The 25,075-nt window shown below is 46.6% G+C and overlaps 1 protein-coding gene across 5 annotated transcripts; it reads left to right on the top strand.

Moving 5' to 3' along the window:
* Positions 1-110: 110 nt before the first annotated feature.
* Positions 111-23,762, top strand: TBC1D2 (TBC1 domain family member 2). Of its 5 annotated transcripts, XM_064641967.1 has the most exons (15): positions 111-1,644; positions 2,801-2,970; positions 4,715-5,122; positions 5,823-5,955; positions 6,868-7,009; positions 9,036-9,172; positions 9,775-9,962; positions 11,056-11,442; positions 12,289-12,399; positions 15,168-15,355; positions 16,514-16,984; positions 18,092-18,212; positions 19,643-19,828; positions 20,483-20,604; positions 21,294-23,762. In XM_064641967.1, exons 1-15 carry the CDS (start codon positions 1,587-1,589, stop codon positions 21,493-21,495), a joined length of 3,024 nt encoding a protein of 1,007 aa, XP_064498037.1. In that variant the 5' UTR covers positions 111-1,586; the 3' UTR covers positions 21,496-23,762. The 5 variants fall into 5 exon arrangements, 3 of the variants coding, with proteins under 3 accessions (XP_064498037.1, XP_064498036.1, XP_064498035.1); XM_064641966.1 differs by lacking the exon at positions 111-1,644 and having other exon boundaries at positions 2,730-2,970; positions 4,632-5,122; XM_064641965.1 differs by lacking the exon at positions 111-1,644 and having other exon boundaries at positions 2,731-2,970; positions 4,713-5,122.
* Positions 23,763-25,075: the final 1,313 nt, after the last annotated feature.

Below are 25,075 nucleotides of genomic sequence, written 5' to 3'. Positions count from 1 at the left end.
CGCCGCTCGCAGGGCGGAGCGGGGCCTTTCCCTGCCTGCTGTGGGCCTGCGGTCTGTGCCGGGCCGGGTCGCCTGGGGTTGTGCCTCAGACAGCAAAAACAGTGCTTTGACTCCTCAGCTGCTCAGCTCTCTGTGTGGCTGCACACAGGATCACAGAATCATAGGACCGCCAAGGTTGGAAGAGACCTTTAAGATCACCCAGTCCGCCCGTCAGCCTGGCACTGCCACTGTCACCACTTAAACCCTAAACTGCATCACCCAGCGCCAGGTCCGGACACCTCGTGAACACCTCCAGGGATGGTGACTCCACCACCTCCCTGGGCAGCCTATTCCAATGCCTGACCACCCTGACAAGGAAGAAAGTGTTTCTAATATCTAATCTGAATCTCCCCTGCCTCAGTTTTAAGGCCATTTCCTCTTATCCTCTCCCTGCAGGCACGGCAGAAGAGACTGGCCCCCACCTGGCTATAACCTCCTTTCACGTGCTTGTAGAGAGCAATGAGGTCCACCCTGAGCATCCTTTTTTGAGACTAAACAAACCCAGCTCCCTCAGCCGTTCCTCATAAGACATGTCTTCCAGACATTTCATGAGCCTTGTAGCTCTTTGCTGGACACTTTCCAGCACCTCAATGTCCTTTTTGAAGTGAGGGGCCAGAACTGAACTCAGTACTCAATGTGTGGCCTCACCAGTGCCTGTGCCAGTGCTAGTGTATAAAGTGACACTGGAAGCAGGATGATTCTTTTGCAGCCAGTCTTGGCACTAACCAGTTGAGGAAATCCAGCTGAGACTTTTAAGGCACTTCCAGGCCAGCCTTCACACAGGCCAGTGCTGCCCTGTTGGCACTCTTTCTGTCATGTTCTGTCACCTCCCTCCAGGTGCAACTGAGGGGCAGAATGCAGCTCAGCTTTCAGGGGAGAGACGGACTTCATGCAAGCACACTTATAGCCTTCATGCTTTTCCCTTTTCCTAGTGGAGCTCAATTCCAGCAGCACTGAACCTCAGTACAAGAAAGACAAGGAGCTACTGGAAAGGGTCCAGTGGAGGGCCACAGACATAATTAGGGGTCTGGAGCCTCTCTCTTATGGGGAGAGACTGCAAAAAGTGGGCTTTTTTAGTCCAGAGAAGACCGAGAAGGGATGTCATCCATACATATAAGTATCTCAAAGGCAGGTGCCAAGAGGATGATGCCAGACTCCTTTTGGTGGTGCCCAGTGAGAGGATGAGGAGCAAAGGCTATACACTAATACATAAGAAGTTTCATCTTAACATGAGGAAGTACTTCTTTACGTTGAGGGTGGCAGAGCCCTGGAACAGGCTGCCCACAGAGGTCTTGGAGTCTCCCTCTCTGGAGACATTAAAATCCCACCTGGACGTGTTCTTGTGCAACCTGTTCTACGTGACTTTGGCCTTGGCAAGGGGTTTGGACAAGATAATCTCTAGAGATCTCTTCCAACCCTAACAATTCAGTGATTCTTGTGTGATTCTGTGATCCAGTCTAATAGCCAAATGCTGAGGCAAGACAAGTTCGGGACAAATCGGTTTTGGCTATGGAAATCTGTAGCTTTTACATCCTATAATCAGCTTCATGTGTGTTACAGTTTGGCGGTTTAGGCCAGTGGAAAGACAGCCCATCAGACACCTAGGTTTGCTTTTTTCTCTTCTGGTATTAAACTTGACTAAAGTCAGTGATAAAACTCTGTAAAGCTGGCTAAACTCAAAGAGGGCTTTCTTGAGACCAACAGAAACAGGTGATATCAAGGCTCAGTTATCACTGCACACAAAGTCAAAGCCATCCAGATTCATTATCCTGGGGATAAACGCATAAGAACTGCCTTCCCAGGCCAGTCCAGTACCTGCCAAGCCCATCAGGGCCTGGCAACTCTAGCAGGAAGAAAGGCAGCTGACAGAGAGCATGTGAATCTGCCTGCGCTCTGCCCCGCCCCCCGCCCCCCCCCCAGGACCTGCACTGCTTGTTTTGGTCTTTGACACCCCTATTCCTTGCAGTATCTCTTCTGGAAGCTTTTTCAGGGTTTAGTCTAGACCCCTTGGCCCAGCCTGATCCCATCAGCCTCGTCTCCCGCGGCACCAAGTTACCACTGTTCTTACCCATTGGAATTTGCCTGCCTTTGCTCAGTTGCTCCAGCTGACTGCACAGCTGTGGCTCTCGGATTGCGGGGTGCGCTGAGCAGCGGGTCTGCATCGCCGCCCGCTGGTTTTGGAGGCTTGGGGAGAATCCCTCCCAGCAGACGGGACTTGCGGGTCCCCCTGTAGCCTTGACTCCTTTCCATGTGCACCATCCCCCTGGTGAATCGTTTTCTTCCCCCCCAACCAGCTGAAGCGCCCTTCTTTATTACTATTTTCCCCTCCGCGTCCCCGCCGCGCTGCCCGGCCCGGCCCCCCCGCCCCGCCCCGCCGGGCACCGCCGCCGGACCGGCCCGGCAGGAAGCGCAGGGTGGCGGCCGCAGGTGTTCCCGGAGGGAGCTGCGCGTTCCCGCACCGCCACCACCCCGCCCCCAAAATCCTCCGACCAGAGGGCGGCTCGGATTGCCTCCCCCGCCGCTGCCCGCTACAGGCGGTGCCAGGGTCAGCGCCGTGCCAGGCTCCAGCCGCCGGCGCTGGTGCCCCGGCGCGGTGCAGCTGGGCTGGGAGGCGCTTCTGGCAGAGGCACGGGGAGGGGCTAGGGGGCTGCCTTGTGCCGCTCACGCCGCAGCTCCGGAGAGGTTTGTGCGCAGTTCACCCTGTTCTGTTTTCATTGATGAGTCAGTGTTAAGGCAGCTTTTTGCTAAATATATTTTTCAGACAGTTCCCTGGCAACGACTGGACCGAAGAAAACCTGGAGCAGAAGCCGCTTTTCTGTTGCTGTTGGGTTTGTTGGAGGCTGTGGTTACCTGCTTGGTGGTATTTGCAGCAGTAGCTCTATGCCAGCAGACGGTGACTTCCAGGAGCATCTCTCGGCTTCTCTTAAGGAGGTGAGGTCTTATCTAGAGGGCTTTGCAATACAGATCTGACATGACTCCTTGTAACTTGGTGCTTGAACCTGAAATGCTTACTTGATCCTGTTCATGGTGTGGACCATCATGCTGGTAAGAGATGTGATGGAGTCTTCTGACTGTACAGGACATAGTCGGTACTGCCATTAAAGCTCCGGGGTCCGTTCAGGGGAGTTGAGAGTGTTACTTCCTCCTGATGATAGTTCATTTGTGCCAGGCAAAATTAGCTTGGAAATTAAACATTTGGGTGTTACAGAACCTTAGTTGAGGCAACACCTTCACAAAGGGTGCTTGTTGTTGGCATTTGTGGATGTGCTCAGCACCAAGATCCCCGGCCATGGGAGTCAACTAAAAGAATTTCAGTAGCTTTCCAAAAAGAGCGAACATTATCAGTAGTTGTTGTCTATAAAGCTGATGTGGGAACAGGAGTTGGCAGCAATAAACATGATGATGCTTAGCAAGCGCTAGGGTGGGTAAGCCTTCTTTTAGTCATGAGGATAAGTCGTTCCTCAGAGTGTGAGGTTGGGCAACATCTCTGTGTGCTCCGTTGTATTATCTCCATTCACATGCTGTCATACAGCTGGATGTTGTGTTTAATAGTTTTGTGTCTGCAGTTAGATTCCCACTAACTCAATACTGCAACAATTTATTTGCTTACATATTTGCTTCAGATATGTTAGTGTCTGAAACTGAAGTTTAAAAAAAATGCAAAAAGTTATTTGTAGATACTGTTCTGGAGTGTTGTTAGCTTTCTTTATAGAGGAGCTGTGGGTGTTTGCAGCTCTGAGCAGAAAATCACACCTGTCATATGGTGAAGCACTTGAAAAAATGCTCAGAAGCATGGCAGAATTGATCCTTACATATGATCAAAATTCATCTGAATGCATACCTGAGCAGCTGGCTACAGCTTTTAAGTTGGCCCCTTCTCTGAGAGAAAAGTGGAACTAGAGATTTACACAGATCCCTTCCAGCATGTTTTTCTCTTTTGCACCTTGTGTTCCCCCTGGGACCCAGGTGGTTACTTTGGCCACTGAGCAACCAAGTCTCTTTTGCAAGGATCACAGAATTACTTTCTCTGGTGCATAATTGATCATATGATTCCATCCTACTGGATGAAGAACTAACACATAGCATACAGGCTTTTTAACATAAATATTCAGCTGACACAAATTAGTTAAAAGGATGCTGCATAAGGCTGGATTTTTCTCCAGACACCATAGTTTAAAGTATTCGTTGAACATTCAGTGTAATTACCAGGACACGCTTACCTCCAACCCCTTGACCTAAGTATGTGCCTACCCCCAGAGCTTTTTATCTTGCCATGTTTTCTACAACCATTCCTTAACATTTTAAGTCCCGAATGCCCTCATTATTGCTGTTGATTTTGTATGCTCACAGGCTGTACTTATTTTTCACTCAAAAGATTATTTTTTATTACTGTTTCTTAGTTGCTAGTCCAGGCTAATTTAGAAATGAAAAAGGAAGAAAGCAGATATGTAGAGGTCATCTGAGCACAGGAAGGCAGGGACCAACAACCAAAAGTAGAGTTGGAGATCTCAGCTGGGTAGTTTGAAAGCTAGGGTGTGTTTTTTTGTTGTATGCTAGACGTGAGCTTATTCCTTCTTTTTTATTTGCTTCAGATTCTGTAATGATGATATAATCAGGATCTGCTGTTACTTATTTACCTAAAGAATTTCCCATTTTGATCTATTTCCTGAAAGAGATGAAGAAAGGACCAGAAAGTGGAGCATGTCCCCTTGCAGCTCTAGGAAATTTAGTGGAGTCAAATCCAGATGAGAACAGCAGAAATGGAGCCTCAGTGAAAGACAAAGATGTGCTTTCCTCTCCTGGAGAACTGGAAAACATACAGCTGAAACCTAGCAAAGAAACATCCAGAAAAAAACTCTGTGGCTATTTAAATAAGCTTGGCATCAAGGGGCCAATCAAGACCTGGAAGTCTCGCTGGTTCTTTTACGATGAAAACAAATGTCACTTACTATACTACAGAACTGCCCAGGACATTAACCCTTTGGGGTCTATCGAGCTCTCCAGCGCCAGCTTTGACTGCAAAATGGAAAACGGGGAAGGGATTTTTGAGATCAGAACACCAAGCAGAGCTTTTACTTTGAAGGTAAGGGGCAGCATCTTCTTGTAATGAAACATTCCCAGTCAGGACAGACAGATTTCTACTAAGGCATCTCTTAGCTTGAATTTCACTTTAGTCCTCCCAGCTTGGATCGTTACCATTTGGACCTAAATTACTTGCTTGATTTGGCAAGGGTGGGACTGCAATATGTGTGAGATGGCTGTTGTTTAACAGAATAGGAATAAAACCTGAGATGAGATGCCTGTTGTTTAACAGAATAGGAATAAAACCTGAACTGTGTGCTGAATTAAAGCAGCTGGGGAGTCCCGCAGTCCACACGTAATGTACTGAACTGAAATGAACTCCCCTGTCTAAAATGATTGTTCCAGCAGAAATCTTTGCTAGATTTTTATCTCCATGAAAGTTGCTTTTAAGAAGCTCTGTGGGTGATTCCTGTCTAAAATAATTGTGACATTTCTGCTTAGCCTTGGAGCATAGTAAACCAAAACACGTTTAAAGTTAGGTCAGCGGTCCACTGAGCTTCTGCTACTTAAGGCCATACTAAAGATTTGCTCTGTCCTCCCAGATCGGGGTTAGGACCAGAGGATACAGATTCAGCATAGGCTTGATGCAGCTGGCCTTTATTTCTGCTGACTTGTGTAGCAAAGTAGTGGTCATCCCCTCAGGATATGTCTCATGCTGATGAGATTATTCCCTTCCTTTTCCTGTTTTTTTTTTATGTTAGGCAATCAGCAAGCAGGCAATGATGTACTGGCTGCAGCAGCTGCAAATGAGACGTTGGGAATTTTGCAACACTAAGAGCAGATTTCCTGTGGGCAGCTCCCAGCTTGTGAATGAACCTCTAGCTGGCAGAACAAGTAGGTGTTGAGTATGTCAGCTTTTCTGTTGCTTTCAGCACACCCTCCATGGATGGTGTTCCTCATCTGTAAGTGGGCAGAGGTTTTGGCCAGATTTTTAAATGCAGGTGCCAACTATCAATGCTTGTTCAATGTTTGGAACTTCTGCCTTATTATGCATGAAAGTGAATAAGCTGCCTCCAAATCCACAGCATGTGTTTGGAGATGTCCAGCTATTATGATCATGAATTCTATCTTGATTTTCCTCACACATCTGAAGTGTACACATTTGGTATATTCCCTTCCTCTTGCTAGGCCTGTGAAATTTAGAGTGAGCAAGTTTATTTTCAGCAGTGATATGAAGATGTTCATTCCTGGAAGTGGTGGTACACAGATGGGTGGATCAGGGGAGGGTACAAACAGGGTGTCCACCTGTTTAGTCATGACTAGATGCACATTTTGTTTGAGACAAATTCCCTCCCTAGTAAGTGTCTGCTCTGAAAGGTTCTGGGTACCTTGGCATTTTGGTACAGCAGGGAAAAATTTGGTAACAAACTGTGGAGAGTTTGTTACCCACACATTAAAACTATGAAACATGATTTGGGATGTGGAAAGAGAATGGCAAAGTCTCCCTTACTTATTTCTCTAGGCAGTTAAAAAGTTTAATTGTTTAGGGTTAGTTGTTCTTATATATGTGGCTGACATCACATTATTGTCCTCAAATAGATGATTGTATTTGTACATGGAAACTTCTGTAATTTGATGGAAAACTAAGGAAGACTGCTCTGCTGTCCTAGTTCCACCTGACCATTTGAACATAGAATGTATACCCGTAGTAAAATATCGTGCCTCTCAGGTTACATGAAGGAGCCAAAGTCCGATGGAATTCCGTCTTTCTCATTTGGTTTTGTGTTCTGTTTTGTTTTTACATAGATGTGGTTGACAATGATGACTTTCTGCCTTTGGTGAAAACACCAACAGAAGCAGTGGGTTTAAAGGCAGCATCTTTGCCTGCACCCCAGACATCTACTGCTTTGCAGAACATCTCCCTTAAGCACCCTTGGACAGAGATACAGTAAGTGAATGAAGAGAACTAGATTGCAGAGTGCTGTTGACATGCTGGTCTACCACTATGTGCCTTCCTTGCCTGTCGTGTGTTGTTTGAAACAGGACTCTTGCCTAGGTGGAAGAACTGTAGATCAGCTTTTTAAGGATATTCCAGGCTAAAGTAAACTTCCTGCCAGAGGGTCTTTCACATACCCCAGTTCTGATGCATTTCACATCATCTTGCTCTCTTAGCAAAGATCCTAGTGGCAGACCTAGGACTTGGTTAAACTCTCTTCAGTTTAAGCAGTGCCTTGCATGCCTGTGATGCATCTGCACAGCACTTGTGGAAGGGCACGTGGTCAGATTGAGCTGGACTCAGTAGGTAGTGATAGAAGCCCATTAGCACTTTCCAGTTGTTTCAAAGGACCTTGAATGTAGTGCATTCTCTAAAGCAGGAGCTCCAAGGAAAAGGTTCTTGAGCCTGTAATATGGCCTGACTGCACAGTTTGCTACTCCTCCTTCTGGATTTCAAGTTGCAAGCCTTGGGCAGGTACAGTTGCACAAAAGCAACCCTATCAATATCTCAGTAGGTATTTCCTAATCACTTATTTACATATAACCAAAAAAATGTGCAAGTGGCACAGGTGTAGTAGGTAGCCAGCCACATGCCAAATATTTTTGTTTGGGAGGTTGCCTGTTGTTTTTTACCACCACTGCTGTGATTATAATCTGATGCCCATAGGAGGAAAGACCCCCATGGGACCAGTGAGTATCACAATCAGCTGTACTATTTCGCAGGCTATGCATTTTCTCCTACTCACTAATTTTTGATTAAAAGTAACGCAAACATTATCTCCTCCCTCACCCCCCCAACTCATCAGCCTTGCTTTTGTGAGCCTGACTAGCAATAGTCTCTTTTCAGCTTCAAACTGTATTGCTCCCCTCGTTCTGTAAACATCTCTCCGGGCTCTCTCTCGCTGTCAGGCTGGATCTTCATGAGTGTAACATGTCTGGATCCCTAAACTTCTGCAGTCTGAGGGGAAAAACAAACTGCAGCACGAGGTAGAGAAAATCAGGAAAATTGCATTAGATGAGTACTAACTGCAGACAACAGAGGTCGAAGGTCTGCTGATCTTAAGCGCCAGTATGTTCTCTGATGTCAGTAACGTCTGTTCTTCTGCTCTGGGGCCAGTAGCAAGGCAAAAGAACAGTATCTAAATGGTACCTTCATTTACAGTTAGGAAAGTAGCAAACACTGAGTCTTTTGCAGACCTCAAAACGGGGCTTATTTTGTTTTAGCTGATGGGCAGCATGTGAGGAGAAGGGAAAAGACCTGTATGCATACCTTTTTGCATAGGTTTTACACAAAATACTTGTACATCTGTGGCTCTGTATGATGCTGTAAAGTGCTTTTGACAATTAATGCTTTTGACAATGTCTGATAACAGCAGCTGAAACAAACTGTTTCTGGGTCTGACTGCAAATTTGTTCCTGAATCTTTCTATTCCATTTAGTCTATTGACTTTGTTGTGGCAAAGTTATTTATTAAATGTGGTTTGGAGCACAGAACCCATGGCTTCTTCAAATCTGATCCTCGTCCAAGTTTTGGCTGTGCTGTAGGTAGCTGAGCTTTTCTTGGCACTTGGGGATTTCTACCATGTGCTAAGGGAAGGGGCAGAGAGAGGAAGGGAGGAAGAGAGGGAAGGAGAAAGAGAGGGGAGACACAGATGTTGTTGGTCTGCTGTTACCTTTGATCTCTCTGTTTCATCTGTTATGTATAGGGCTCAAGCACATGGGGAAAGATCACTGGATTTTATGTTGCTGTGCTGGTACTGATTTTGTGTACAAAAGTTACAGTAGTTTAAGCCTTGCTCCCCTCAGATCCACCAATGCTGTGAAGAGTTCATTTTCTCAGCACATGAAAGAGAGAGGTTTTGGGAGGCGAAGTGGGAATTAAGGGGAGGTAGAGGCATTGAGTAGTTTGAATGTGCACTGACTGCAGTGATCATGGCTTCTCCTGTTCACTAGCCTGTCTTGATCTCTTCTTGTTTCAGAAACACTGTCTACAATATCTGTGGCTCCAAACAGCTCTGGGGGAACAATGAGAATGTCTTCAGCTTCGATGAATTCCAAGAGCATCCTTCGAACCTGGATGAGGAACAAGAGGCAGAAGTGGAGGCAGGGTGTGCAGGTGATTGTTACTGAGCTGTGTGAGCGGGTCTGAGCATGATGCCTTTTAGCAGGAATCAGGACTTAGCAGGAATGGGAAGGAGAAGGTGGCAAGATGTCAAGGGATATGAAGACTCTTATCATATTGTCTCAAGTCTCTTCCTGTCTTGTTGCCACAAGACTGGCTCTTTTGGCTCTGCTTCAGGTTGCATCTGTCTATATCTTCTACCTCTGCAACCTTCTGTAGAGGCAAAGAACCCCAAAATCCAGGGTGCCAGACATATTTCTTTGAGGTAGAATTGCTGCACAAGCAGAGGCTAAGCAGAGCAGCTCCACTGCATGCTTACCTCTCCATGGTGGTTAACTTGCATTTGCTGTGGGCAAGATACATGAGCAGGGTGCAGTGTGGGTTAACAGGTACCATAAAACTGCACAGCTTCATTTATTCTGGGCATACCTGTGTCTGATCCCCACTGTTTCAGCTTCAATCCTGTGGTTCCCAGCAGGTCAATTTTCCTTGTCCTGTGTGTCAGCCTTCTCTGCAGAAGTGAATCCCCCAAAGCAAGACTTGGGAGTCCAGAGTAGCAAAGCATTTCTATGTAAATTAAACCTATCTCTCTTCAGTTAAGGAAGGAACCCTGGAGGATGGAAGGATGGAGTCCAGGCTGAACTGGATTAGGAAAGCCAGGTGGATGAACAGTGGCTTCCCAGGCTCACATGAAGAACTGTCCAGGGAGAGGAACCCAATGGATAAAGTGAGTGTTCTACAGCAACAGATCCTGACGCTGACAGAGGAAGTCAAGTCACAGAAGGTAAGTGTGGTGAAGAAACTACTGCTTCTAAGGGCAGGGCCCTGAGGCTGGTTGCAGGGACTCCCTGTACGTTGGTCTTAGGCTGAGAAGTGCTCAGTGGGCACTAATGGGACCACTTGAAGCTCCTGGTGTTACCACTTTGTGTGTGCTTGATTGTGCCCAGCACAAGGGAGGACCTCCAGCCATTACTAGGAAGTGCAGCCATCTAGAAGAGGGAGGTAAAACAAATCCAAGTGTGCTCTGCTGGTGTCTTGCTTGTGCATCTCTATTGCTCACTGAAGGTATGAAGTACAACTCTGAATAGGTACTGTGATGCTGGCAAGAACTGTCAAGTGGAGTCGTGCTGTTAACAAGAAGTCATTCTTTTTGAACAGTGAACCACCACTAAGATGTGATTTGACTAGAGAAGTCAGGACATGAGTCACTGCAAGGGCTGTCTCTCATGAATGAAACTGTTCTTCACAGACGGGGAGGAATGCCAGGTTCTCCACTAATGATGTTGGTAATAATTCCAGCAGAAGAGACAGGAGAGCCAGGTCCCACTTTGGGCAGTCAATTGCATCCTTGATTTGCTTTTTTAAGTGTCTGAGATGGCAAAGCCTGAATCAGCAATGTGTTGCTGGAGCAAGGTTTCATGCCTTCGGGTAGGATGGAGCTAGGGAGGACTCTGGCAGTGGGAAGATTAAAATGGATACTGCAATTACCTCCTGGTAGCACAGGAGGATGCAGACTGCATTATTTCCTCCCAATTTTACCACACTGCTGACCAGATCTCCAAGTTCTCTGCTGGGCCTCCCAGGAATGATTGTAGGAAAGCCAGAATTCAGACAGTGTGAGCAGCAGCTTCTGTGCTACAATCCACATAAAGTCAAATCATCTGCAACCTGCTGCAGAGACATTTCAGGCCCAGCTCTGCGAGCAGAACTTCTTTACTATGGTGTCAATGTGATTTTAAGATTTCTGCATTCCGTTTTCCTTCTGAAATGAGTCAATTTCAAGATCTTGAGGACCTTTCACTGTTGGGTCTGTGCTGTCTGTGCTGCCATTGCCCTGGGCAGCACTGTGATGTGATGACTTTGCATTCCCTTTCCAGGAGCTGGTTAAACTTCTCCACAAAGCTCTGGAGGCAGCCCAGCAGGAGAAGCGAGTATCTAACATGTATCTCACTGCAGCAGAAGATAAGGACAGGCTGGAGCTGGTGCGCCACAAAGTGAGACAAATAGCAGATCTGACTAGTCGACTGGAAGCTCTTGAACAAGAAAAGAAGGAACTGGAGCAGATACTGACTTTGAGAGACAGCCACATCCAGGAACTCAAGGAACACGTTCAGCTTCTGATGGAGAAGAACCACGCCAAACAGGAAGTCATCATGGCCTTGACAGAACAGATGGCCCGAGAGCTCTCTGACCCCCTGCAAGAAGACAACACTGTCACTGCAGAGACGTTGTATAAGCAGCAGGAGGAGATTGAGCACCTAAAGGTGTGTGAGAGGTCTTTTGGGGGCTCCCATTTCTGTTCCCTCAGATTCAGTGGGAGGGTGTTTTTTGTGGGAAGCACAGAATATGCTTCTGCTAGTTGTTCCATCTGCCTTCAAAGGAGAAAGGCTGGAAGGGGCTCACCTGATGCCATTAGAGTGCTGAAAAAGCTTCTGGGTCAGCTTCAGCTCAGAGCCTGTTTTGTTTGACTTTGCATCATCATTCAGTGCTTGCCTCTTTCTTTGCTTTCTTTTGTTTCAGGGCTGCAGTCTCACTTGCTGCCTTCACTAACTTGTTCCCCTGTGTTTCCTTCTTGAAAACAGTTTCCCAATACATCCTGGTTCTTTCAGATCCATCCTGTTGTATGTGCAGAGTTATAATGACCAGTTAGTGTGAGGTGGAGAATTGCCCAAAAAGCCACTTGCTCCCCACTTGGGGGAGAGTGTTTTTGCTGGCAGCCATGGGGCTGAGATTTGTTTCCTTTAAAAAACAAAAAAACCAAACCAAAAACAAATCAACCAACCATATGAAACCCAAACAAAGCACATATATTCTATATCTTATGTAGATGCTTCTCTAGCTTTATATGACCTGGATGTCTCCGTGTTTTTTAAGCATATACACAAATTCAGCATTTTCAAGTGTCTTGACGATGCATGACATTCCTATTTAATGTTGTGCCTTGGTTTCCTTTGTAGGCAATATTTATCCTGGGGAGTCCTGTCTGCTCCCCAGAACACAAAATTTTTGAGATACTTTATTGTCCCTAACATAACCTGGTGTCCCTGAAATGGGAGGGATTTTAAGCCCCCCAAGAACTCTCCTTGTATGACTGTTTTGCTTCATGGCAGGATGATTTAGATGCATACAAAACCCAGAATCAGTTTCTCAATTCGGAGATCCACCAGGTTACTCGACTCTGGACAAGTGCTGCTGAGAATGAAAAAGCTCTTCTGATGAAGGTAAGGCAAAATGACCTTCTTCCTTTGATGTGAACTGTTACTAATTTATTTTCGAAATTGACACTAGAATGGATTTTGATCTGCCAGGAGTGAGCTTTCTTCCCAATGTCTTTTTTTAGTGTGATATTTCTTCTGCTTCGTGTTGTTCCCAAATTAGACATGATCATTTCCATTCTGCAATAGAAGTAAAATACCTGCAAAGTTCAGTCTTAAGGGTGCTGAAACTTAACCCAGATTTCTGCATTTCAGCTATGCTTCTGTACACAAATTGAAAAGCAACACTGTGTAGGCAATCAGAAGAGGTTCCTGAGGACTGACAGACTTGAGTCCTGGCTCCATCTAGTCATGGTTTCTCTGCTAGGCCTGGCATTGCCACGTGGCAGCAGTCTTCAGGTCCTGCAGTTAGATCAGAGTTTTTATGTTTTTCTTAAGTTTTATTTTTTTTTCTAGCCTTGCAAGTGTGCATAACCTGGTTACTCTCAGACTTGTCTAATCCTACCTTTTGGTCTTGAACCACTTCCAGGGCTGGTGGTGTGTGCTGGCATTTGTTCTGTGGGTTTTGCCGAGGTTTTACTTCCTTGGTTTTTAAGGTATTGTCATGAATGAATGTTTTAGGTTGCTTAAAGAATCACTGGCAAAGCTATCAGCTAAAGCAGGTTTAATATTAAAGTGAAAGCATGATGAAGTTTGTTGGCAAGGCTTGCTCTACTACTTACTGGATGGTTAAAGCACACAGAGGAAAACTAGTACTAAAACCTAAAATCGATAAATCTAAAACTAAAATCAATCAAAAATGATCTGTGTGGAGGCTGGAGATGGAAAAACGGGAAAGGGTAAGGATAAAAGGAATAAGGGAGACCCTCCCATTGAGTCACAAAGGTCAGCATGGACCCCTTGCCAAACTGAGCCCTGAACTTGACTAACAGTTTAGGGCTAAAGGTTTAATAGCGTTAAGCTTAGCAGTACTTAATCAATAGTTTAGTTTAATAAAAGGTTCATACAGAATTTACTATAGCACAGCAGTAGCCCACTTGTAGGCCTAACTTCCTTACAAATCCATGGTACTTAAGAATCTAGGAGAGCAACACTCATAGTGCATTTGCTGTAGCATATTCCCACTTGCACACACACACACACACCTATGGAGTATGTACAAGGTATACACCTGTGAAAATTTCCCCTCGAGTTCAGTGAAGTACTCATGTTGGATGACTTTGCAGCTTCTCAACAGGCAAAGAGTGGAGCCTCAAGGAGTGGGGGCATCAGCTCAGGGTCTGTGGTTGTCGTTTGGTGGTGGTCCTCCAAGTACAGCAAACTTGAGAGCTGTCTGGCTCTGAGACGTGCCCCACTCAGAGGGAGGTTGCTGGTCACAGGCTGCTGCAGTCTGGGAGAGCTCAAAGGATCTCACATAGGGTCACAAGAGAGTGGGCTTTAGTTATAGTTTAGTTATAGTAATTTTCCATCCTGGCTGCAATTTGGGCTGGTAACTTTTTTTGAAAGTTTGGTAACAAAAATGTTATTCCACTTGGGTTTGCAAGAAAAATAAGTTTCCGGTGCTGTTCATTAAAAACCAGGAGCTTGTTAGACAGCAGAAATTCCTGGGAGCAGACAGTGTTTCTGATAAGCTCAAGAGGAGCTTAGCCCAGGTCCCGTTCATCAAGGCTGAAGCCTAATGAGCATTTCTGAGATCATAGTGTGGCCTGAGGTGGGGGATGCACCACCACAGGTATGTTTCCACAGTTGTGGATTCTGGAACAGGGCAAAGAGGTGCTTCTGAAGTGTTATTGCCATTCTTAAATCTGTTTGCTTTCTAGTTCTTAGAAACCCTGCCTGCCTCCTAACTTACTGCCCTCTCTGATCCTGAAACAGCCATAACCTTCAGAAAGGAAGTAATTGGACCAGCCCAGCATGCTCAGTGTGAGGCAACATGCTGATTAAAGTGGTAGTATGAAAGTCTCCCATGCTTCTTCCTGTCCCCTCTATATGCAACCTAATTCTCTCCGTGGTTTCTGTTTCATTCTTGTTTTCCACTGCTGCTTCCACTGAACAGGAGTCTTCACTGAGCTTCCTTTGAGACACTGGGTGAGTCTTGTCACCTCTGTGGCCTCAGTCCCTCACTTGTGGAGTGGGCTAACAGTCATCATTCATTTTTTCTGCTTTGTGTGCCCAGGAGTATGGTGGTGTCAGGTACTGTCCTGGTGTTTGAACTCATCTGGGCTTCCTGTGCTTGAGAAACAATGTGTACCAGTGCCATGGGACTGGGGGTGCTGAGGGGCATGTGACACCTGGTCTGTGGTGCTGCCATGTATCCTGAAAATGGTATGCTTATAGCTCGGTCTCAGGAGTGGTGTGTTTTGTCAGGGCACAGCTCAATGTGGTGTACACAACTTGTGTGAGGGGCAGGGAAAAAGACTGCAGAGAATTCAGATGCAGTGGCTGCTCTTGGATTGTGTCCTGAGTTGAGCTGGCTGGAATATGGCCACCCACTGGTGTAATGCAGTGCTAAAGTAAGTGATGATGTAGTAGGTCTCCCATGCAATAAGCAACTTCTGTTGCATGCTGGTCCTGCAGTATGTGCTTGTTGATAGACCAAGGTGATTCATTCTCATCTGCAGTTCCACTGACTGTAGAAAACTACTGGATGTGTTTTCTGGGGCTTTGCTGTTCAGCAGTCTTTGCTTTATGTGCAGACCAGGCCAGTAGAGAGCAGTGGCAATGCAGGAAGAACTGCCACTGAGCCAGCTTTTTACTTCTTGTTTCCCCATCAGTGTGCCTGCCTGCAAGCAAGAAACTGCCAGATGGAGAGCAAGTACTTGACAGTCTTGAGGAAGCTGCAGGAGGCTGTGCCTGGCCTGCCCAGCTCCCATGCTGAGTTGGTGAAGAATCTCATCCAGGAATCGCTCCAGTGGGATGTGAAGGAAGAAGCAGAAGAAGGTTTTAACTTGAACCCTGTAAGGTAAGAGTCAAGAGCTTGGAAATATTAACACCCTTGTAGAAACCTGTCTATGAAGGGGAATGTGCAGGCAAGAGAGATCTGGAAACATTTTTATAGCAGGGGCTTGGAGTCACAACATAGCAGAGGAAGTTGAGGAAGCTGGTTTAGTTTGGTGTTTTGGAGACCATGAATATCTGATAGCAGCATATCACCATAGGTAGGGGAAGTTAAAGATGGTACAGCTAAACTTTTCTTACGGTGGCAGATAGTATAGCAAGTGATGACAGCCATGGATTGCCTGGGAGGTGAATAGTGGACATCAGGATTAACTTTCTCTGTAGGAGAGGCCACCTGGTAGCTGGGGCTTCTCTGTCCTTAGGGATTTTCTACTCCCAGCATTGCCCTGTGCTAATCCTGGGGACAGCGTTGCAGTGAAGGTGGGCTGCACTAGAAACCTCCAGAGAGCCTTGCCACCAGCACTGCTGTGTTTATACCTTCCTGCCCAGTCAGTGCTCCTGTTCTGTAGCAGTGTCCATTTTATCTGTTTAATGAGTCTCGCAGGTTCTGCAGATAGCTTTGGAGATGAGACCCCTAGGCCAGGCTTGGTCCCTCTGTCAAGAATATGATGCTACCTTACAAGTATCCCACCCTGTGGATGGATGGTGCACAAACCCTCAACGAGCTGTACTGTCAGCACTCCTGGTGTGTTCCAGTTGGTAGGAGATTTTCACTGTGTACCAGGAGACATCAGAAAGGACTGTGGATCTCTCTTCTTTGGTCTGATGCCCCAAAGCCTTTGCAGTCCATTCCTACAGACCTGTCTCTGCCCTAGGACATGGTAGGGAGAAGGTACACAGGGTGAGCTAGATACAGCCTTTGGGGCTGGGGAGCTGTGAGAGAGGTCTGATGAGGCTGGGCCACAGCTCAGAGCAAAGTTACAGTTGAGTCTAAGGTTGTATGCTGTTGCTGCAGGCTCCCATTGGTCCTCAAGGCTCTGAGACAGTGGGCATAGCAGGCTGTCACATGCTGCTGCCAGGGAAGTGAAGGAGGAGTACCTGTGCTCTGGCATGGGTGATGGGAATGTGGCAGCAGGCTGTAGCTGGCATGACCCCAGGCAGTGTCCTTGACAGAGGTACTAGCACTGTCATTTGAACTAACCACTGCCTTGTGTTCCCCCAGTGAGTATGATGAGTATGGATTTATGACTGTACCTGACTATGAAATTGAGGACTGGAAACTTCTGGCCAAAATCCAAGCCCTGGAGATAAAGTCCAACAAACTGCGGAGCCAGGAAATTGTGGAGAAGCCCCTCCGTGACAGGTGGAACAGCATTGGAGAGCTGAACCCCTCTGCAGAGCTGAAGAGCCTGATCCGCAGTGGCATTCCAGTGGAGCATCGGCAGCGGGTGTGGAGGTGGATTGTCAGCCGGCACTGCAGCCGCCTGCCTGACCACTACCAGCGGCTGCTGCAGCAGAGCAGGAGCACTGAGCACCCTGCCTGCCGCCAGATCGAGCTCGACCTGCCCCGCACGCTGACCAACAACAAGCATTTCTCCTCTCCCACTTCCCAGCTCATTCCCAAGCTCCGGAGGGTATTGTTGGCATTCTCCTGGCACAATCCTGCCATTGGATACTGCCAGGGACTGAACAGGTGAGAAGCCAGGTATGCTGCTTCTTCGTGGAATAGCACTGAAAAGGTGTAGACACATACTCCAGGCTGCGATGCTTGCCTCTCTGGAGTTCTGTCCTGGCTCTAGGTATTTTCCTGCAGAATTCTGCATTTGGTGTCTTTTTTTCAGCCAAAAAAGTTGTTGCTGGGATCCAGCAAGCAGCAGGATGCACTTGTTTAGCGTCTTTGTAGTTACAGAATAGGAAGGAACAGCTGTAGGAGGTAGGGTGAGGCAGTCCTAGAATAACAGCATGAGGCTGGGGCTGAATCTTTAAGTCGTAATGTACTCAGCATTGGTGATTCCTTTGTTTGCTGAGAAGAGTTGAGGGAAATGTCATGAAGTGTTAAGATACAAGGGAAGTGCAGCAAATAACTCAAGGAGAGGCTGAGGAAACCGAGGTGATTCTTTCTGGAGAAGAGAAAGTTCAGGGAACCTAAAAGCTTCTTTCACTTGGCAAAGACAGCTATAGGAAAGGTAAACACAGACTTCTTAGAATTGTCCTACCAAGTGAAAAAGGTACCGGGCACAAGCTTCAAGAAGAAAATCTCCAGTTGGAGCTTTTCACATGAGGAATATCTGTATAAGCTATTTCTGTTGTTCTTTGTGTGGTCTTCAGAAAGACATTTTCCACTCCAGAGAGCCCTTGATATTAGATGTCATCTCTCCAGTCTGTCTGAAAGGGATAAATCAGAGCTAAAGGAGGTAAGGGATATAAAAGAATGTATGGGAAGGTGAACTACATCGCATATGGAGTACCTCTGAGTGAGCTCTTTCCTGTATTGAAACACATTACTAACTTCAGCAGATTTACAGAAAATTCCATTAGGTGGGAAACCCAGCTTTGTCACACCAGTTCCATATTTTCTGACAGAGGCACATGGGAAAGAAAATCACAGCCTTATGGTTCCTTCAGAAACATGCAGAACAGATCACTTGTCTCTCTGTCCAGCTGTCCTGATACGTTGGATATTTTGGATACTGATGGACTGAAGACATGCCAAAAGAAGTCTTGTATTCTTCAGTTCATGTGCTGGCTGATGACACCTCCTCTAGTGTTGTATTGCTTCACCATGTCTTGTCCATCACAGATTGGCAGCTGTAGCTCTCCTGGTCCTGGAAGATGAGGAAAGTGCTTTCTGGTGTCTAGTCCATATTGTGGAGAACCTAATGCCAGCAGACTACTACAGTGACACACTGATAACATCACAGGTGAGCTGTGCACCCTCACATTTGCTTGGACTCTCACACAGTGCTTTACAGTAAAGGTTTAAAAGCGAGCAGTCAACTTGTGGTGCGTTTGATTTCTCACGGGACAGTGATACCACTGTGCAATCCTTTCTATTGCAGAGGTGTTGTAGACTTGAGAGTACAAAAGTGCTAGCAAAATTGATCCCCAGCACTAGGAAATTGGGTACTGCTCCTTGAAGGTCAACTTAGTCAGAAGGAGCTCATTCATTCCACAGTTACTATTTTAAGGAGGGCTTAGTAGAGGTGAAGCAGCAAACTTTGATATGAAGAAGGCACCATTCTGCAGCCCTTCTGATAAAGGTAAAAAGATATCTTATAAAAAAGATACCTTTTTTGAAACTGCATTCTGTCTTTGGAGTGCCGTGTGCAGGTGGATGAAAATACTGAGATTTTTATATTCGCTGTACTTGCCTCAGTTCATGATCAGAGACTGTGTGTGTTTTTGCTTTGGGGCTCCCTGCAGATCAGAAAGCCCTCTGGCCATTTGAGAGAGTCTTTTTTAGAAAGACTTCCTGAAATCATGGTTGGTCTCTGAAAGTGTAGCCAAGATCCATGTAAAGAGGAAAGTCTAGGGTGATACTTTGTGGATTGGCTTGTTCCAGCTTTGAGTTGGCTGGAAAACTTAAGGTTCTTGCAAATTTTAAAGACAAAGCATATTACCTCATCTAGTTTGTACCACAGTGCCACAGTCAAGTGGGCTGACAGCTGGGGCAGTAGTACGATATGGCATAGGGAAAGACCTAACCATGGTCCTGCTCCTCAGCACTTACCCTCTAGAAACCACAGCTCCGCTGACATGAAGCCTTTATAGACCTGTATCAAGGATCTCACCAAGTACATTCTGGGTTTCAGCTCGTGCAGGCAGAAGCAGAGCACAGGCAGTACTTGGACCACAAAGAGATGCTAATTGAGTTCAGGTCCTCCTTGTAAAGTCAAAGGCATTCTAGGTGTTCATTCTGTTGGGCCATGTGCAGTCATTCAGACCTGGGCAGGTTTTAATCCCTGTCATTCAACTGGTTGCTCATGGTATTACAGAAAACCCCAGGAAGACTGGTGCAGGAAGATGTGGCAGCATTTTTCTTCTCTACTTTGAGATTAGGAAGGAATATGATCCTTTAGACTGAGAAGAATGTGCATATCTCTGCTTGTATCTTAGCCCTTTTTCAGCTTCACACCTTGCACTGGGTGCAGTGTGCAAGTACACTGCTCAGTAATTTTGAAGGGTTGGGAAACAAAGGATGCTCTGCTCTTCTTGGGGTGTGGTTCACTAGAAGGCAGCACCAGTGATGACCCCAACACGCAAGGGCCACTGTCCTGTTGCACAGCTCCTCCTTCAATACTAGGACTCCTGTTGACTAGGGCTTAGTAGTTTTCTTTTTTGTCAATTTTAGGTAGATCAGAGAGTCTTCAAAGACTTCCTGTCCGAGAAGCTGCCTCGCCTCATGGCTCATTTTGAGCAGTATCAGATTGATGTGTCACTCATCACCTTCAACTGGTTTCTGGTGGCCTTTGTGGACAGCCTGGTCAGCGACATCCTTCTGCAAGTGTGGGATGCCTTCTTGTATGAGGGAACTAAGGTACAACTCTCATTCTAGGCCTCCCTCACATCTGCACCACCTCTGTGATGTGATGGCAGGGCAGTGGACATAGATATGTATGAAAGAGGTGTGAGGTTGAACCCCTTGTCCTTTCCTGCCTGTTTGGCAGCACGCCTTGATGTCTCTCAGTCTCCTGTGTTGTCTGTGTACTTGCTGCCAGTAGGCAAACCTAAGCCCTGATACTGTGCAGAGTATCCTTGACACTTTTTATCAGGTATTTGTGCTACCAAACAGCTCTCTGATAGGCCATGGCATCTCCTGTTTTGTGACCTGGACACAAGTAGTATGACAGATTCAGGGAGCATAAGATAGGCAGTTATTATCTGAAAATGTGTGTCCTGCATTGCCCCTGTGCATAGGGAGAACTGGAGACCCCTTGTGAAATCCCTGTGGTATCCTTTTGTAGGTCCTGGAATTCTCTAGGGCTGTAAATTAGCTTACAGAGGGTCATTCTCCTGAAATTCGCTCTGTGCTTCTTTAGGCTTGTCCTAGCACAGCCTGTTGAGAGCAGGAGTATCCCAGGGTCAAGCCTATGCTGCAGTGCTGTGTGCCTGACCCCATCTTTCATGCCAGCAGGGCCTGGTCCCTCAGCTGCTTAAAACTTGTCAACTCAAATACATTTCAACCCTCCAGGTCATTTTCCGCTATGCTCTTGCGATTTTTAAATACAACGAGGAGGAAATCCTGAGAATTCATGACAGTGTGGAGATCTACCAGTACCTACGCTTTTTCACGAGAATGATCGTGGATGGCAGGTAGGGCTGTGAGTTGTAGACAACCTTCCATCCTGTATTTGCACTTCCTTTCCTGTTGGGTCAGCCGAACAAGAATTGTCACTGATCTATTAAGAGAGATGCATATGCATTGAGAGGTCCATGGGACATGGATCGGTTTGTCTCTTTTTGACTTTCCCTTCCTGACATTACTTAAAATATTTTTGGCCCAGGCAAAGGCATGCTACAGCAGAGCAAGCCCCAAATTCTGTGTCAGCCTCCTTTTTGTAGCAACTGGAACTTGTGCTACTGTTTGCTGTGTTTCACTCAGCTGTAGTTGGGGTATTTGGGTACACAGCACAACTCACAACCTTTAATGGCAATGTGTCTGAGGTGAAGATTTCCATGTTCAGAAGAGCTCAGCATCAGGAATATTCCTCCCCGAGAGGCCATCAGAATTGGCATCTGATCCACTGTCTTTTGACTGGTGGCTGCACACTGGTACCTTAAACGGTGGTGTGGTATAGGTGTGTTTAAAGTATTGCTTGGGTTGGTGTGAGAAGGAATTGCCTGTGATTCCTTTAAGCCTCTGCTGCTTGGTGACTTTTGAGCCCAGAGAGCTGAAGTGTGAGGTCCTACTCTTTGCCTGCCTCGGGATGCCCTTGGTGTATCTGTTACCACGTGTTACCAGCCAGTAAATTGGTTGACCAGACCTGTGTTTTCTATTGTAGGAAGCTGATGAACATTGCCTTCAATGACTTAAACCCCTTCCCCATGAAACTGCTGAGGAACCGTCGGTCAATGCACAGGGAAGAGCTGGAGGCAGAGCTGTGTGAACTGGAACAGATCAAGGCAGCCTATGTAAAAGAAAGAGCAGAGCAAGGGCCTCAGGACCCAAAGGAGGTTGCTAGTGAAGAGGAAGAAGAGATTTAGCAAAAATAGGGTTGGCCCTCCCTTCCCTCCTATCTTGCAGAAGGTCATCAGTAGTAAGAGATAGACCAGAGGGGGAAGGGTGGTCACAGCAGGAGCCCATCTGCCCCAGGAAGCAAGGCTGTAGTTCCTTGACCATTTGGGGACAAAGTCAGACTTTGTAATGGATTGGAAGATGTCGGAGGAGTTTTATTCTCTTCTGTACTTCTCCCCATTCAGCCCACCCTGTCCTGTACAGTTCAGGATTACAGCTGAGGGTGCATAGGAAGTATCGGTTGTTATACCATGACAGGAATTGATGTGGTGCAAACGATTCAACCAGGCAGGGCTTTTCCACATTTTTCCAATGGAGGCTCGAGTGAGATCTTTATGTACAAGTAAAATCACTGGAAATAACGAACTGAGAACCCTCCCTCATTGGTACCTGAAGCAGATTGGTCAGGAAGAAAGCCTGCTCTTTGAAGGCATGGTGCCTTCAGTGGCTAGCCTGCCAGGAGAGCTTGTGTTTAACGTTGCAGTTACTGAGCCAAGACACTGCGTCCAGGTGAGTGTTGGGTCTGAGGAAGTCCTGGAAGCTGGAAAACATCACCCCATGGGATTTAGGCTCAGACATGGGAAATGGGTTGTGGGAGAGTGGAGTTGTCTCTCCAGTTTGGTTCCCGTGGAAATCCATGGGAGCACAAGATGCGTCTCCCTGTCTGGCTGGGAAATGCTGGGAGCTCGTTCTCCTCTTTATTTAGCTTTGAGCAGAGCCATCTATGGATTGGCCTGACCCTGGCAGCACTCTGCCTTCCAGAGGTGAGTTTGCTCTGTATAGGAACTCTCATCTCAGTGTGAAACCAACCACAGCCTGGCTTCAGGCAGGGCCTATGTTACAGAGACTTTTACTGGGAACGACTGGATCTTCTGATGGCCTCACGCTTGGCCAAGATGAGTGTGTGGCCATCTCTGTCTGCCCCACAGTTACTGTTTTCCTGTGCTGATATCCCTGTCTCTTGACTCCTATTCATAATGGAGGGACAAGGTCTTTTCTGTAGGACTTTACAACAATATTGAAGGTGTTTTGCCCATGGCTTATGACACTCTGGGAATGAACCTGCAAACCACAGGGACTAGGTCACAAAAGATGACCTGTTTTTCTTTAGAAAAATCATTAATTTCCCCCAAATCCAGGTCTAGTACACAGAGATGCCCTGTCTGCCTTTGGGAATGGGGTCTGATAGCCTTCTCCCTTGCCTCCCAGGCTTGCCCATCCCCTGGGCTGGATGCCCTGCCTGTGCGGCTCAGTCCTCCACAGACCCAGGATGAGTCAAGTGCTTCAGATAAATACAATTTCTTTTCCCTAACACAATGCCAGATCCTGCAGCCCCACTTTCCTGCTGAGTGGTGCTTTATTCCAGGTGTGCCTGCAGTGCTGGCACTGACAACATGCAGCAGACCCTGCTGTAATGGGAGCTCTACTCTGTGTTTTTAGACTGACATTGAACCCCAGTGGATTATGCCTCCTTTAAACATCCTGTGGTTGACAACCCAACCCTTCAAGCTGTCAGTGCTTGCAAAGGAAGGGGAAAGATGCATTCATAGCCCATAGTGTCCTCAGCCTGGTGCCACAGACTCTGGTGGAAGCAGCACCAGCCTCTGTTCACTTGAGACGCGTGGTCTGCCTCAGCTCTGCCTTAGGCACAACTGGACAAGTCAGCCAGCTTCAGTGAATTGTAGAAGACTGGGAGAGAGCTGTGGAGACCAACCGCACAGTATGGAAGTAATCAAAGTGGAAATGAGGTTTTGGGAAGAGTGGATAGATCCTCTGCGTGTCACTGAGAGCTGCACACATTGAAAGTGCGGGATGAGAAGAAAATGTTACTTGGAATCTTACAACAATATCTCAAAAAATGCACTTGCGCCACCTAGGTAAGGTAGCCTAAAAGGCAGAAGGTTTTTCCTCACAGATGGTATTGCTAATGTAATTTACTCATACTGTTATGTGCATGGGTGTGCACAAATACAGATTTTTGCTACTGCTACAGACATTATCTTTTAAATCAAGACCACGAAAATAACAAGTTTACTTAAATTTTTTTTATTCCTAGAGCTTTCTGCAACAGCTTAAAAATCTTTCCTCCTGACTTGCCCTTATGTTTATTAAAAAAAGCATTTGAAACATGTATTATTAGACCAAACCATAGCCAGATTATCTCTATGGTATATAATAAACTTTGGTCTATGTGGTATATAATGACCTGTTAAAAAATAAACACCTCTGAAGTAAATGTAAGAACCAAGGTGTTGTCCCTGGTGGGAAATTCTGAAAATAATTTTTAATTGAAATCAGAAGGGAAGGGCATCTCAGGTTTTTACAAGTTTCTTTTCTTGTGTGTCTTCACCAGCTCTTGGTTTTGCTTCAGACATTATTTGCTAAGGGCTGTTTCCTCTGGTCATGTTGCTGACTAGTCACTTGTCATTCAGTGGGGTAGTTCTTTACTAAAACATGGTGGATGCAGGAATATCTGCAAAGCCTATGCGGACCTGCACCTTGCCAACAAGCTTACATGTCCTCTGGGCCCTACTCTACTTCCCTTGTGCTTCACAAACTTTAGGGGTACTGAAAAGCACTGAACTCAGGTCACAAGGTGCCAGCTGGGCCCGGAGGTTAGGTTTGTCTAATGCAAATCCCTCAGGCCTCTTTGAGACCTGCAGTGAGTATCAGTCAGTGGCAGGGGTGCTTTGAACAGAGGTTATCTCTGCATGAAATGCTCAAGGATGATTTCTGCTGCCACTGCCAGCTGTTGTGGCTGGGATACAGTTTGACCTGGTTGTGCAGCCCAGCAGCTCCTCCTGCCTGCGCTGGCACCTGTGGATAAACCAGGTGACTTTCTACCCAACACTTGTCTTTGCTGAGTCTTGCTGTATGCATAACAGTACTTGTTAAATTAAGCTTTCTGTCTCTGCATTAATTTAAACCTTGGGATACCAGCTCCAACCTTAGAAAGGATGGTTTTGATTTCCACACCCACCCTCTTTCTTAGAATGTGCCATTAATCTATAGTTCACCTTGTTGCAGGACCTTGGGGTAACCTAAGGTTTATAGGGTTTGAGAGGATAAATTGGTGGAGGGTGGCCAAACACTGCTGGCTCAGTAAGTCCCTGAGCTGCAAACAGGTAGAGGTCATGAGGCTTCCCTTCTTCTCCCCTTTTTGGCCCTGGGTGATGTTGGGCTGGCAGGATCTATGCCTCTGTATGCTGCAGCTCAGCCCTTGCATATAAAAGCACTAGTGCTCACATGAATGGCACTTGCTCATGACTTGCTCATGACTAGCACAGCCAGGTGCCTACAGTGGACAGGGCTGCAAGCAGCAGGAATCTTTCCCCTCAGTAACCTCAAACAAAGACATCTTTGTCCCCTGTCAGTCCTGCGTGCAATCTTCTGCAGCTTAAACAGGCCTGGAGCACAACACACGTGAAAGGAAGCACTGGACATCATCAGTGCATCAATACCTGACCTGTCTTCTACTTCTCCATGGTGAAGATGTGAGCACATGCTGCTCAGACAAGTGTCCTGAGGGGTTCCAGAAGTCACCTCAGT

This window comes from Pseudopipra pipra, chromosome Z (assembly GCF_036250125.1).
Source record: "Pseudopipra pipra isolate bDixPip1 chromosome Z, bDixPip1.hap1, whole genome shotgun sequence".
Taxonomy (NCBI): domain Eukaryota; kingdom Metazoa; phylum Chordata; class Aves; order Passeriformes; family Pipridae; genus Pseudopipra; species Pseudopipra pipra.
The sequence above is the reverse complement of the archived record's forward strand: the minus strand, read 5'-3'. Positions and strand labels throughout refer to the sequence as shown.